This window comes from Terrapene carolina, unplaced genomic scaffold (genome assembly GCF_002925995.2).
Source record: "Terrapene carolina triunguis isolate 2854851 unplaced genomic scaffold, T_m_triunguis-2.0 Scaffold147, whole genome shotgun sequence".
Lineage (NCBI taxonomy): Eukaryota > Metazoa > Chordata > Testudines > Emydidae > Terrapene > Terrapene triunguis.
In genome coordinates this window covers 6,662,840-6,678,140 of record NW_020664498.1, presented here as the reverse complement: position 1 = coordinate 6,678,140, position 15,301 = coordinate 6,662,840, and the positions used below count along the sequence as shown (strand labels likewise).

General features: G+C 41.9%; 1 protein-coding gene across 2 annotated transcripts in view; it reads right to left on the bottom strand.

The window, feature by feature from the left end:
• The window catches only part of LOC112106603 (adaptor related protein complex 3 subunit mu 1), a 45,308-nt gene that overhangs the window by 11,760 nt on the left and 18,247 nt on the right, over positions 1 to 15,301 (bottom strand). For both annotated transcript variants that reach the window (XM_024199948.2, XM_024199949.1), the window contains exons 2-3: positions 1,320 to 1,595; positions 508 to 679 (exon numbers count right to left, since the gene is read on the bottom strand). In XM_024199948.2, the coding sequence (XP_024055716.1) occupies positions 508 to 679; positions 1,320 to 1,592 (445 nt within the window). In that variant the 5' untranslated portion in view covers positions 1,593 to 1,595. The remainder of the gene's footprint in view (positions 1 to 507; positions 680 to 1,319; positions 1,596 to 15,301) is intronic.

Below are 15,301 nucleotides of genomic sequence, written 5' to 3'. Positions count from 1 at the left end.
TTTTTTTTTTTTTTTTTTTTTTTTTTTTTTTTTTTTTTTGCGCAACAGTGGCAATGGTATTGACTCATTTACCTTGTGATCCACTCTGACCCCCAGATCGCTTTCCAGAGTACTTCCTCCTAGATAGTCATTTCTCATTTTGTATGTGTGTAACTGATTGTGCCTTCCTAAGTGAAGTACTTGGCATTTGTCCTTATTGAATTTCATCCTGTTTACTTCAGACCATTTCTCCAGTTTTTGTCCAGACCATTTTGAATTTTAATCCCATCCTACAAAACACCTGCAACCACCACCATCTTGGTATCATTCACAAAGTATAAGTATACTTTCTATATCATTATCTAAATCACTGATCAAGATATTGAACAGAACTGAACCCAGGACCAATCCCTGTGGGACCCCACTCAATATGCCCTTCCAGCTTGACTGAACCACTGATCTTCCCAAAGAGTAGTTAATTCATTTTATTTAAAAAACTTCAAAGCTAGTTATCTGTTTTAATCATACCTGTGATGGAATTGACAACAGAGCGCAGAATCGTGGGAGGTTTAATCAACTCTTTTAAGATATTTGATTCCGTTGCCAATGGAAAGCCATTGTCTAACATTTCTTCTAGAAGCTCATACACAATAACCACATTGTCCTTAATTGCAGTCTCAGAGCACTCTCCAAAATAATCCTAAACAAATCAGAGATTACAAAAGGGAAAGGATTTTTATTCATATTAAAAACACTTTAAAGTTTATTTTGCTTATAAAACAAACTAATAATAATTCTAGCAAGGGCATTTTTGGACGCGTCTTAAATCACAGGATTATTATAGAGTCCAGTGCAAGTACGGGTACAGTCTCTGGTCATTGTTCAGTTTTCAGTTCAGGGAATACTCTGAATACACCACCATGTAGGTTCTTCAGTGCTATTCGTTTCATCTGTCAAGTAGCTTTAAGCTGCATCATGGTAAGCTGTATTACAAAAATTCCAGTTGTAATGGGCAGTTTTATTACACCAGATGCGTCAGTATAACATGAACAATACAAAAACTTCCACCTTTTGGTAAGATTGTGTAAGTCAGTATTTGTTCTGTTTGATGTGTATGTTTACTGCAAGTTAATATCCACAAGTAAAGAAGCAAAGCAAACCTTTTGTGACTTCGTGCTTTATTAAGCAAAACTCTGATTAAAAAAAAAAAAAAAAAAAAACCATAGATCACAAGGGGAATCAGATTATTGACAGAGAGGGTTTTGCTACTATTTTTTTAAACTTGTGCAAGAGACACACTTGGCCAATCTGAAAATTCAAAGAATTTATCAGCGACAGACCTGGAAAGTATCTGCTACTCGGTGCAGGAATTCAATTACAAAGAGTGGTGGCAGTTCTGTCTGTATGACAGACACAAAGAAGATTTTTTCCCGGTAGATGCTGATGAGGTAGTGGTGGGGCGTTGAGATGACAGGGGGAACATTCTCAACATCAGCTGCTTTCTCCTGAGCTTCAAAGAAATAATCACACACAGATTGGCTCACAACGCTCTTCCAGTGCTTCTCCAAGAATATATCACCAGAACAGTTTATAAGAAACAGACTGTGGATCATTTTCTGTTGGAGACACATTCACACATGTTATACAGATGGAAGTAATTTGAAGATTGACATTACCTCTCCTCCCACCTTCCCTTCACTCAGGTGTTGGCTTTGTACCAACATGCACTGTGATTTTTTTTTTTTTAAGTTACCAATCATATATTTTGCTTTACTGCAGTATTTGCTGCAATTCCTTTACTTAATAAAAGGTAATACCCACAAGGACAGTAAGCTGTTACTGTAGTAAGTACTTAGGACTTTTTTTTTTTTAATTGAAGGCACCCACACTTTAAAGAATAGCTAAGCAAGTTCAAAGTATTAAAGCTATTTATCCTGTCCAGCAGCACAACTGTCAACTGATAAAAACATAATTGCATATTTAAGTGTAGGTTTCAGAGTAGCAGCCGTGTTAGTCTGTATCCGCAAAAAGAATGCATATGCATCCGAAGAAGTGGGTTGTAGCCCACGAAAGCTTATGCTCTAATAAATTTGTTAGTCTCTAAGGTGCCACAAGTACTCCTGTTCTTTTTATATTTAAGTGTAGTTTTAAGTTCAAACTTCAAAAAGTCAAAACAAAGCATCATAGAAATGTAAGGCTGGAAAGGTCTTTGATAGGTCATCTAGTCCAGTCCCCGGCACTGAGGTAGGACTAAATACAATCTAGACCATCCCTGACAGGTGTTTGTCTAACCTGTTCTTAAAAACCTCTGATGACAGATTCCAAAACCTCCCTAGGTAATTTGTTCCAGTGCTTAACTACCCTGACAGGAAGCTTTTCCTAATGTCTAAACTAAATCTCCCTTGCTGGAATTTAAGCCCATTGCTTCTTGTCCTGTGGCTAAGGAGAAAAAATTTATCTCCCTCCTCTTTATAATAACCTTTTATGTACTTGAAAACTATGTCCCCCCCTCAGTCTTCTCTTCTCCAGACTAAACAAACCCATTTCCCCCCCAGTATTTCCTGGTAGGTCAGGTTTTCTAGGCATTGAATTATTTTTGTTGCTCTCCAATTTGTCCACATCTTTCCCAAAGTGTGATGGTGAGAACTGTACACAATACGCCAGTTGAGGCCTTATCAGTGCTAAGTAGGTAGAAGAATTACTTCTTGTGTCTTGCTTACAATATAACCCTTGGTTCTTTTGTATCAAGTTTTATAAGGGTACTCAGATGCGAAAAACCAATATAGTTAATCTGTATCAGTTTCTAGGGCATTGGGGATGGAAAGAACAGCAGTTTCATATATCCAGGAAAAGCCATTGAAAAACAGTATTTTCATTAATCTGGGTGGCCTGGCCAAGATGGCTGTGAAATGGCAACCTCTTATTCCTTAAGAAACACAACTCAGCCACAAAAATATTTACATAGGCCTGAAACCTCCAGGTTTAGTGACTCACCCACAAAAAGCTTCCCCTCCCTTCCCGTCCTTCCCTTCCCCCACAATATACCCAATGCTTGAGACTTGTCAGACTACTGGGGAAAGTGTTTAGTTCCAGACACTTTCTGCTGTTCTCAAAACTCGAGCATCTGCTCATTTTTTTGAGTTTCCAAGTCACTCACATGGCTTTTAGGTAGTGACCAAAAAATGAAAGCAAAATAGGTTTATCCATCAAACTGGTCAGAAAAGATGCACAGTAGTTTTCTAAGGTAAAAGCTGCAACAATACTAAAAAGCACAAACACGTGAACATTAACTTGTTGTTTGGCCTTTTTTAAAAGAAATGCTTGCATCTGCACAGTGGTAAGAGTGTGTGCATACCATGGTTTCTTTAGGGTTACTCTTACACCAGAAGAGTGGTCTTCTCAAACCCCCCCCCCCCCCCCCCCCAAAAAACAAGATGATGTTGTGGCATGTATAGACAAACACTCCTGTACCTGAAATACAGTTTGAAGAGATGTGTTAAACAGCCACTATTTTTTATTTTAGAGAGAGACAAGGTTACTATTCTGTAAGATTTATTTTATTGAGTAAAATAATGGAGTAAAAGTTAACTGATAGTCCCATCGGGGGGGGGGGGGGAAGGAAGTCAGCACAAAACCCCTCAACCTTGTGGCCAACACATTGGTCTGATCTTCACTAGGATTTTACTTTGATTTAGCTAACTGGAGTTAAACACATCTTTTTTCCTAGTAAAGATGCAAAGAGCAGCAAAAAAAAAAAAAAAAAAAAAAAAAAGGCCACATCTTGTGGCCCTTATACAGGCTAAGAGTCTCATTGGCTCAAGATGGAACTTTAGAAGAGGATACTTAGTAATCATCTGTGGTACTTAGCTGAAGGAGGAGAAGACACTAGAAATTAACAGGGTGGATAAAAATGGATTTAAAAAAAAATCAATCAGATTTTTGTCTTTAAAAAGGATTTTGATTATTAAGTTTTTTTTCCTTTTAAAAAATAAACCTGTTTAAAATGAAATCTGAATATCCCATGACACGTTAGGCCTAAATTTACAATCTCTTAAACATTTAACATGAAATAATATGCTGAACCCTGAGCCTCTATCAAAAAAAACTTTTGATTTTTAACTATTTTCCCCTGATTCTAACTTTTGAGGTCAAGCTGGCACAAAAGGTCAGCTTAGTAACTTAGACTGTTTCATTTTCAAGATACTTAGGTGAGTAGGAACTTAAGCTCCAGTCACATAGCCATATGAGAAAAATCTCCCAAGCTGACCTGAAATAATCAATTTAATTCAGTGACTACAGTTAATCCATCTATTTATTAAATAATTAGTTGTAAATGTGAAACATTTTGATAAGAGAAATTTATGTGTCCAAAACATTTAAGGTTGTTTTGTATAATAAAAATAAGTTGTATATGCCGCGTGTGTAATTAAATTCCAAGTTACCATCATAATGCTTCATGACAAATCATGAGCAGAAAGTTATCTAGTAAATAAAAAAAATATTCTGCATCCGTTTCATACTAAAAATGAACTTTATTAAGAATCTGAAAATAATGAGCTAAATGTATATAGTTATAGTGTACCCTACTAAGTAACAAAACGATGTACCAAATCTAGTGTAAAGGTTCTATTTAATTGTAAATCAAGATATTTTAATGGTTATATGAGCCCCTGAGAATGCATCCGTTTTTAAGAAAACAACAACAAGTATAAATGAAAAAGTTGATTAAAATCTGATTTCAGTCAAGGCTTTCCCACTTGATGTTTTACATTCCCTTGATTTAAATCAATCCATCCTGGAAATTAACACTATTGCAAGTCTCCATTGAGCATACATAGGGTTAAATTCATCCAACATTTAGTTTGTTACTGGAACAGCAACAGAATTTGAAAAAAAACTGGGCAACTTTTAAGATGAGCGAAGTGTTCTTAAACACAGTAGCCTGGACATAACCGCTTTAATCCAGTTTGACCAACCTTGTCCTGAGTTTAGCAGGTACTGCAGATTAAACCTCTGCCAAGTCACTCAAGATGGCCACACAAATGTGATAAGTCTAATCAACCACTGTCAGTATTGTTCCACACCAGCACAGGACACACACATGAAAGTAATCAGCTATGAAATCTTAGAATAGTTCTTGCATGCATTTTAATATTAATACAATAGCCTATTTGTTAAAGCCAAACCCCAATTCACAGCAAATGTAAACAAAGCTGCATAGGAGAGTTTCAATACAAGCAGCTCTGGATCTGGCTACAGAGATTAGAGTTCATTTCTACAAGGATTCAAAGCCCAGTGTAGTCTATACAGAGATTCCCATGGACTGCAAAAAGGTCTTTGGATCAGATGTCTGAATCATGGAGCATTTTTAAACTCTAAAAATTGTCTTGCTGTTAAAGCCCACAGATTCTATGGATCAGCATGTGCAACATTTTTAAACGAACATGCATCACTCATACTGAAATGCTGAACTGCTAAACGTTGATTTGTTTAAATTCTGACCCTAGCAAGTGCTCCTGGATCATCCTTCAAATTGATTGTCTCACTGCAGCCATAGCAGAGGTAATAAACCCTGTTTAGGACCTTACAATTGCTAACTGGATAGGTGTTTATTTTGTTCCATAAAGACTGATGAGTTTTATGACAGCTTTTGCAAACGTCTAAACTTACAATTTCTCGGACTTTCCAAAATAGCTTTACTATTTCAGTCCTAGCTTTAGAGTTCCATTCAAAGAGACATTTTCTCTCACAGCCCCCCACCCCAATTTAGTGCTGGTGAGAGGTGCATAGGCAGTCGTAACCCCACACTCCTGATCTGGAAGAACCACCCTGTCAATAAAATGGCAGTTCTGCCTCCCATTCAATCCTAGGCCTCTCTGCTATTACTGTCAACAAAGGAAACCTAATGGTGATGTGGACACTTATCTACAACGAACTGGATTAAGACTCCAGATTTATTTCACATAGGGTGTTGAACAGCTGGCATTTTGATTATCATAAGTTAAAAATAGTTTAGCAAATTATGTGCTTTCTTCATTAAATATTTACTGTATGGATCATTGGATTATTATTTAACTGCTATTTTAGAGCCTTAGTTAGCAGAAATTTACAATAGTTTCTAGTACAGCAGCCCTCAAACTGGGTCAGGACCAAAATGGGGTTGCCAGGGCCAGCATTAGATTTGCTGGGACCCAGGGCTGAAGCCCAAGCTCTACCCCTACCCAGGGCAGTGGGGCTCGGGCTCCGCACCCCCTGGGTCATATAGTAACTTTGTTGTCAGAAGGGGGTTGCAGTGCAGTGAAGTTTGCAAGCCCCTGCTCCAGTATACAAGTTTCATTAGGCCATTCAACCATTATCGCATTGCTGAACCCTCACCTCTAATTACTGATCTGTCCTGAATCAGAGCTCAAGTTTTGCAAGGAAAAAGAGTCAGAATAGGCCTGCTCTACTTGGGAAAGTACTTCTTAACATCAGAACATAAGTGAAGCTACTAAAAAGCAAGACTGAATTATTCCTTACACCAACAGGTCAAGTAAACGACACCAGTAGTCACAGTGCAGAGTATTTTTAGAACTGGGATATTCTGAGGGTAAAGTTCCTGGATCAAAGCCTAGAAGTTACACAGATACAGCCACCCACCCCACCAAAGAATCATCCGAGTACCTCCACAGCAGTTCATGGATAACCTTCCCAAAGAGTGCTTTGTAAAATACTTGGAGATAGCAGTTAAAGGCGGTAGTAGAAAAGTGCAATATGTAAAGTGTTAAGAGGGTGTGCCTGGGAACAATTAGACTGCACAGATGTCCTGGATCTCTGCTTTCAGACCTTTATAAAAGGAACAGACTGTGGACGTTCATGGATGATTAACTCATGACAATAGCCCAGGGCAATTTATTCACACTTATTTTAATAAACTTGCAGCCTTCGATTGGTGGTATTGAAGGATCATTTATGAGTAGGTTCATTTACTCCTTCCTCCCCAAGAGGCTACAGAGACTACCTGCTCATTTTCTGTCAAAAGCTCAGCTATGTGGGATCCCACTGGGTTCTTTCTGGTCACCCTTCCTATTCCAAGGGCATGTGGAAACCCCAACCCCTTCCGGAAACTGAAGTGGTTTTGTCCAATGTGTCTTCAATATGCTGATAGTTCTCAACTTTTGATCAAATCCAGATTCTACAGTTTCATTCTTTTCTTGTTGCCTGGCCACAAGAAAATCTAGAGGAAAGTCCGAGGAAGTTCACTGGACTGAGTGGTGCTTATTGGTAAGGGAGTAATGTAGGGGCAATCACTCAGGGTGCATGCCTATCCTTTGTTGGCATTATCTGCCCCAAAATTTATTGAGTACAGTGTTAACTTTCTGGAAGGACACAAGGCATCACTGGGTGAGTTCAGCTACACTCAAAGCAGGAAACCAAGAGTTAAGGTACACATCACCACTCTGCCCTCTGCAGCTAGCACTAACCCCGGGGAAGGTTTCAGCAAGGGGTATGCCATAATAAGTAGCCCTGGATGACTAAAAATATGCCAGTTTGTCCCATCTTCCACAGATTTGAATTACAGTGTTTATTTGCACAGTCCAGCTGCAGTATCAGGAGTAGCTATTGAATGGTGGGATTAGTAGGAACAGGTTGGCAGAGGTTTCACTAATATGAGGAAAGATGCATGTGTAACTCAGGGGAACAAGTATGCCTCATTTCAGGGAGGAGGTCTGTCTCAGGGCTGGTCTACACTGGGGTGGTGGTGGGGAAAATCGATCCAAGATATGCAACTTCAGCTACGCGAATAGCGTAGCTGAAGTCGAAGTATCTTGGATCGAATTACCTGGGGTCCAGACGGCGCGGGATCGATGGCCGCGGCTCCCCCGTCAACTGCGCTACCGCCGCTCGCTCTGGTGGAGTTCCGGAGTCGACGGTGAGCGCGTTCAGGGATCGATATATCGTTAAGACGCGATATATCGATCCCGGATAAATCGATTGCTACCCCCCGATACGGCGGGTAGTGAAGACATACCCTCAGTAGCAGGGCACAGGAGACTTTAGGGATTGTCACCAGTCTGGTGGCATGTATGCATATGTTCCCCAGGGCTCAGTGAAGGGAAAGTGAAGACAATCTCAGAAGGAATCTTCAGGGGAAAGGTGAAGAGGTGATAACACTTTGCAAGATTGCATCAGTTTGTGTCAGGTGGAGGTAGCTCCTGTTTGCTACACCTAACCTAAACCCATGTTTTGCCTTAGCAAAAAAGTAGTGTTAGATTTTGCCCTATGGTGCTCTGCTCCTAGTGTTCTGTGCCATCTTGAGACTAGAGTGCTAATATATGTGTTATTGACATGTTAGGGTATAACCTGAAGGAAAAGCTAAAGTTGTGTTTTGGGTGTGGGGTGTTCTTTAACTATAGTTCTTGATATGTGGAGGTTTGACTGTAGCTGAATTTGACGTTTGGGAAGCGCACCAGGCATCACCAGACAACCTTAACTCTGTGTTACGAAGTTTGGGGGGGAGGGGAGGGGAGAATTTGATTTCCTTGTTAAAAAATAAATAATCTGCATCCTTGTGTTCCACAGCCTCTGGCTCCTTCACAGTGATTATCTGAGCCACAGAAATCACTGGCTGTATGTCAGCCCCTTCACTGCCCCCCACAGCATCTCCGTGCCTGTCCAGCAGCTTGACTCTCCCTCCCCAGCCCTCTTCCTCAAGGGTTGAGAAGCTGGGGAAGAGAATGTAGAAACAGTGCAGAGACTGACATGGAGCCAGTGAGGACACAGCTGAACCCCTTCTCCTTCCCCACAGCTCTTCTGAACTGCGCTGACCTGCCCTTTTCCCCTAGAAGCAGCAGCAGCAAGGGGAAGGCTATGCCTAGTGTCCCTTCCCTATTACTGGAGGCAGCATGGGAAAGGAAGTTTTGGGTTCCTTCTCTTGATCAAGGACTAGTGGAGGCAAGGGGAGGGCCTAAACTCCCTCCTTTGCCCTGGTTAAGCAGCCATGGGAGGAAATATTGAATAAGGGGATGGAGAGAGGTAATTGTAGGACGGGGGGGGGGGGGGGGGAGGGCCCAGCTGATTCCATTTCCCTTCTACTTCAAATATGTCACAGAAGGGGAAGGTGCCCCCCTTCCACTGGTTCTGCTCTGTTAGTGCTTCTGAGCTCCCAGAAACCAAAGGTCCCTTGGAAGATGAGCCCTTATTCACTAAAGGATTGTAGAAAAGTTACTTTTTTGGAAACCCAGTTTTTCCATCACAGCTTTAGTCACTGAACCGGGTTTTCAAAACAGTGTTTGGATGATCCCTTACACTTCAATAAGGGTTGTGGTCTCAAGTTCTGCTGGCCCCTCAGAGCATAGCCCTCAGCAGTGAAGGTTAGCAGAGGTGTAGAGTTCCCACCCATTCCCTGCACTGCTCCAACCCCTTCCACATCTCTCCTCACTGCTCTGACACCCCCCTCTTCACCACATTCCCTCGAGCTGCACCAGAACAGTTCAGAATCTGGAAGTGGTATGTGAGCAGCTCATGTTGCGGGGAAAGGGCAGACACTGTGTCAATTAACCCCTTGACCAAGTGACCCAGAGACTTGCTCAGTCCTGCTGCTCAGGAAGCAAGTAAAGCCCTGTGACATGGAGAAACTTTCTTCAATTTACAGGTCACAAGAGTGACTTGTCCAGCATCTCAGAAGTCAGTGGTAAGGCTATGAGCTGCTCCCACCCAATCTTATGCTTTTAAGCACGAAAGCTGGTATTTTCACAGGAGCTTGAGAGTTAGGTTCCCATCTCCTTCTGATTTGTGGGATTTGGGTGCTGAATTCCCTTAGGCTCCTTTGAAAATCCCATATTTCCTCTGAATGGTCAAGCCATCTGACAGCTAACTTGCTACCCATAGACAGTAAGGGAGAGAGGAGTGTTCTCTATCAGCAGAGGGTTCATGAACATGGCCAGTGAAGTCTCAGTTCCATCAATGCTGACTGGTGGTTTACTGGAGGGATATTAAGATTTGGCCAGATGTGGCCTTCTGATTTCATTTATGTCCCAGATCAGCATTAGGATCTGTAAGGGCTCAGGTGCAGAAGCTCACAAAGCCTCTGTGGTGATGAAGTTTTGCCCAATGGCCCTGTGATGGGGTGTTCACCTGACACTGGCCTAGAAGGGCCAATTAACCGGATAGGCCACTTCTGAGGGGAATTAGGTGGCCAAAATAATCCACTTAATTATAATGGAGCCCAGCTGAGAAGGAACAGGTGGGGCTAGTATAGAGACAGGAAGCTAGCAGCAGAAGGAGAATGCAGTGAAGGAGTCTATAGCCATGCTCTGGCCATTAGAGAGTGAAGGAAGGAAGGAAGGAAATCTAGGGGAACTGATGTATGTAAAGGCTCAGGGAAATGGCAGCAGGTTTAAGATGGTGCAGACCTTGGCTGCTGATTAGAGGTAGATTATGGAGTAAAGGGTGGTCCTGGGTTATCCTACCAGCCACTGGTGAGGTAGCACTCACTGTCTGGGCAGCAAATGGAAAGACTTGCAGAGACAATTTGTACAAAAAGACTGATTCCTCTTCTGGGGTAAGGACTATACTGACCTGGCCAGAGGGCTAGGCCAGAAAGAAAGAGCACACTAAATCACAGAGTGTGAGGGAGAGAAGTGGCAGGGTATACAACAAACTGCAGAAGGGGATATGGGACCTGGAAAGAGCTAATCCCCCAGAACAGCCAGGAGGTGGCGCCATACTGGTGAGTGAACCACCATGACAGATGCTTAACTGGGAAAAAAGAAAAAAAGATTTTTTTCCACCTGTTTCTCTTCACGTTTATTCTGTATTACAGATGAGTTTTTAATGTTAAACTGCAGGGTGGCTGGTCATGTCAAAGCAAAGGCAGGGTTCATTTTTTTCTTTTTTGAAGCCTGGACATACTTGAACTTTGACAACTGATAACTCCCAGATCTTTCCTGTTTACTATTCTGACTCCTAGTTTTTCACTCAAATATCATACACTACTTACAGACGAATATATTGCTCCTCACAAAGCAGACATGACAGATAATTCTACCACACAGCTTTTGGTTACATTCAATAATGGAGCCAGAGTAACAGCTCCTCTGAATGATCAGCCACATCCCAACAATCAGCCATAGACATTGGTACTGATGCCACATAGAATTGAACCTCAGATGTTTCTAGAAGCCTAACTGCTGCTTCTTCAAGTTATTGCACATGTGGGAGTGTGCCCCAGCATGGGAGTTGGGAACACTTTCAGTGGTACTGTCCAGTAGCATTCCCTTGCCACCCCTCTTCCCCTGAGGGCATAAAGGGCATAGCAATCCCAACCCCAGTTCCTTTGAATGCCTGGGGCAGTGAGTTTGAACAACAGAGTGTTCCCCTCTGTGGTCTATTTTTCTTTTTCCTGTTGGTTTTGTTACTTAATCATTAGACTAATAGTTAATGTTTGTAGTTAGTGTAATTGTTACTGTTTCATTTGTCTTACTGCCAGTAAGACAATTTGAAATACGAAGAAAGGAGCACAGAACAGAGCTAATGGTGGAGCCTAGATCTCCTGGCTTCAAGCCATGGCCCTCTCGTGTGAGGGGGTTATTCCTCTGACACCCATGACTGTTTGGGGGGAGGAGCATAATCTCTAAGTGTGCTATATGCAAGTCCATCAAGGAGCAAAACACACAAGGAGAGACAGTCCAGACTGACTTTTTCCTCATGGAAAAAATCTGTAACAGCTTTGATAAACTCTGAACAGAGACCTGGTTGTGAGAGAATACACCCTTTTTCCCACCCTTCACACTATTATAATCTTTGTACAAAGTATGCCTTGTAAGGTATCCTTTGAAAACTCAGTTTGCTGGTCATCAAATAGGGAGGGAAAAGAAGGGAAGTTCAAACAGGTGGGAGGGAAAAGACAGCAGGGACTATACTTCCACACATATGCTTGGTCTCCTAGGTCTCAGCTGGAAGTGATTTTCAAGAGAGGAACTGAAACTATAAAAATAAGGGACAAACACCCAAAAGGACCCCTCCCCTCCACTCTCTGCCCACCTCATTCTCTGCACCTGAGAAGACAAAATGGAAGCCATCACTGGACTCTGGGGGAGGTGTTCTGACCTGAAAGCTTGGTCAGTAATCTCTGGGAGCATGGGGTGAAAGTTTGCTTTGCAACTAAAATAATTTAAGTAGATATTAGTAAGAGTCGTACTTTTTTCTTAACCATTTCTGACTCTTATGCCTCATTACTTATGCTCTCAAAATCTTAGTTTTATGGTTTTATCTAACCCAGTGTGTTTAAATTGAAGTGTTTGGGTAATCAACTAGCATTATTATTCCCTTAAAGGAATAATAGACTTAATATACTTGTACTATCCGGAAGAGGGCTGGGCAGTTCAAGACATACCCAGTCTTGGATTTTCTCATAGAGATGTATGTTGGGGGTCACCTTGCAGTATCACCAAAGCTGGTGAGAGCCAGGATGTAGCTGGCTGGCTGCAGTCACACACAGACTCAAGGTGTGGCTTGCATGTTAGAAGTCTATTTGTGAGCAGCCCAGGTGGGAGCTACTACAGCAAGGCATTGTAAGGCATCAAAGGTTGAAGGGCAGCGAGAGACAGCCCCCCAAAGTCTAGATTGTATTCTGGTATGTCACACTGGTAGAGAGACTTCCTCATTTCTAATTTATCCTCCTTGCAATGCTCGTCACCAGGGATGTGACACCAAGCTCAGGAACAATCAGGAAGCCTAGAGACACTCCAATCCATCAGGACAGTCACAGACCCCTATTGTCCAAGGACATAGGCTCGGACTCCAATTCAGTTCCCCAAGCACTGAGACATGTCTCCTATGCCAGGCGCAAGGAAGAGCTTTTCAAAGGAGTTGTTGCTACAGGAAAAAGTTGGAGTGGAATCATCCGTGTTGCACCATAGCAAGGAGCCAGTACAAATGGTATCTTTGACAAAAAGCGCTAAAGGGCAAAGATGCATCTCATTCTATTTTAGTACCAGATTCAGCTGCACAGGCGTGCTCAGGAAACTCTACCTCAACATCTCTTTTGTCAGCTCTGGCAGCATTAGTTAAATCCTACTCTACATCAGCAGCTGCAGTCACTGAGGAATTGTTAATATGGAGGGGGTCAGCAACAGCACCCTCAGCATGGATATTGCTTAACAATTTTATAGCTGTCAATAGATCCACAGGGTCTGATCTATGCCCCAGACGGTGACCAGTCTCTTGGGAGTGACCCCTTTAATGTGCTGGACCCAGAGCCAGTACTAGGCATAAGCAAACTAAGCAATTGCTTAGGCTCTAAGCAGCTCAAGGAGCTAGCACTGCCTTTGGCTGGGCCCCAAGAACCTACACAGTTCCACCAGGGTAGGCTTATGGTCTCCAAGATTGGGCCTTTGGCTCCAGCAATCCCTGTCCCTCTCCATAGCTCCCAACAGCAAACTCCTGTGGGAGGCTTGTACTACCCCCTTCAGGGTGCAATGCTCTCAGCAAGTATTTGCAACAGTGTTTTCAAAACAAGGTAATTTCCCTCCCTTTATTCTCCAGCTCAGTTTGCATATCCCCCTGCCAGGGTTTCCTGCTTTTAGGTGTGAACTGTTCAGTCACTGGGGAGGATAAAGCAGGGGGGGTGTCTTGTCTTGCTGGATCCTTTGTTGATTCGGGTAAGTTTCAGACCCTTCTTTAATGACCTAGCCTTTCCATCCAGACAGCTAGGTGACCCATGTACCTCCTGTGTCCTGAGCTGTTCCAGAAGCGTTGTTAACCCTTTTGCCTTCATTGAGTAGCAATGCACAGTACAGTAAAGTACACATGGGAATCCTAAAATTACTATAGAAAACTCCCACTTCATCACATCACCACCAACAGGTCCTTTAGTGTCCTGGAATGACCCTGAGTCCTGGTGAGAACCAGCGTCAATCATCCTGGAATTTACCCCAGTTTTGGTGCCAGGCAGATGCCCTCCTCAGAAAGCAGCAAGGGTTTGTGTGATGAAAAGTTCTCTGAATCAACATGAAAGTACAATTAAGGATGCAAGTCCCACACACATCCTTCAATCTCCTATTATGGCTCCTGCATTAGAGATTTCCTCATCCAAAAGACAGATTCCTCTTAAGAGTCTTGTGAGAGTCTTCCACCAAAAAGGAAAGAAAACAAGACTAGGGAGGGATATGGGAAAGAACATCCTCAGGTCCAATAGTAGGTTAATTCTCACAACTTGTCTTGGTTTCCTCTGATTTGGTCAAATGTCCCTTTCCCATATGGTCTGCAACCATGGCCATATTGGCCCTCATGGCCACAATATCAAGGACAAGTTCCCCTGTAACATGTATCATCTATATGCAAGTCACCGGTTGCAAGTTCTCATGAATCTTATCACTCTCCTCATTAAGTTCATCAGAAGAACAACAAATCCTAAATGATTGAGAAATGCCTGTTCATCAGGAAAATATTTTGATCTTCCACTTTGTTCTTTGGTACCCAATAAAACCCTTTCACAGGCTACACTAATGACAGCTGATGATTTAAAAACCTTTCTAGAATGACTGAAGTGCATGGGGGAAAACAATACCCTTGGACATTCCATTGGAGACAGTTCAGAAAAAGCCTATCAGCTGTTTGTATTCTATAACCAACATCCCAAAGCAGAGTTGCTCTACCTATCAGTGAAGGGATATTGGAGTCAGCAAAGTTCTTTAGATGATCCTGCCTTCATTTCAGCTACTTCAAAATATGCTGATCATATAGATCAAGTATTGTCAAAAGGTTTTGAGTATTTTTTTATACCCCGGCTCCATCTTCACTGGTGGTGTTGCATCAGTGAGAGATCAAAACAGTCAAGGAAATCAACTCCCAAGAAGAAAGAACCCAAAAGCCTGGATCTCTTTAAGAAATCTATCTTCTGTCGCTTTGCATGTCAGAACAGCAAACTACACTGGTCTACAATTTTTGAGAAGTCGTCTGCTTCAGAGATAAAATGTGCTATTATGTATTTTGATGTGCTGAATTCAAATATGACAATTAAAACAACTGATTGGCTACTGTTTCTAAGATATTTAAGTTTTTACATTTTATGTCTATGTATATTGTGTAGATAGTAGAGTTTTAATCATAAATTGTAAACCTAGGTCTTTTCATGTGTTTATGGTTGCTTTACATGATATTTCACCTGTTCTGTTTATGTAAACACTTTAAAAATCAGCAAAAGAGTTATATAAAGAAAATTTATTATGAAACAAAGGCAAAACTATTATGTACATAGTTTAGTCCTATTCAGTGTCTACTCGGTGCTTCTTGGCTTCTCTCTTGTATTCATTAAATGGAGCATCTCTTGTCACTGTCC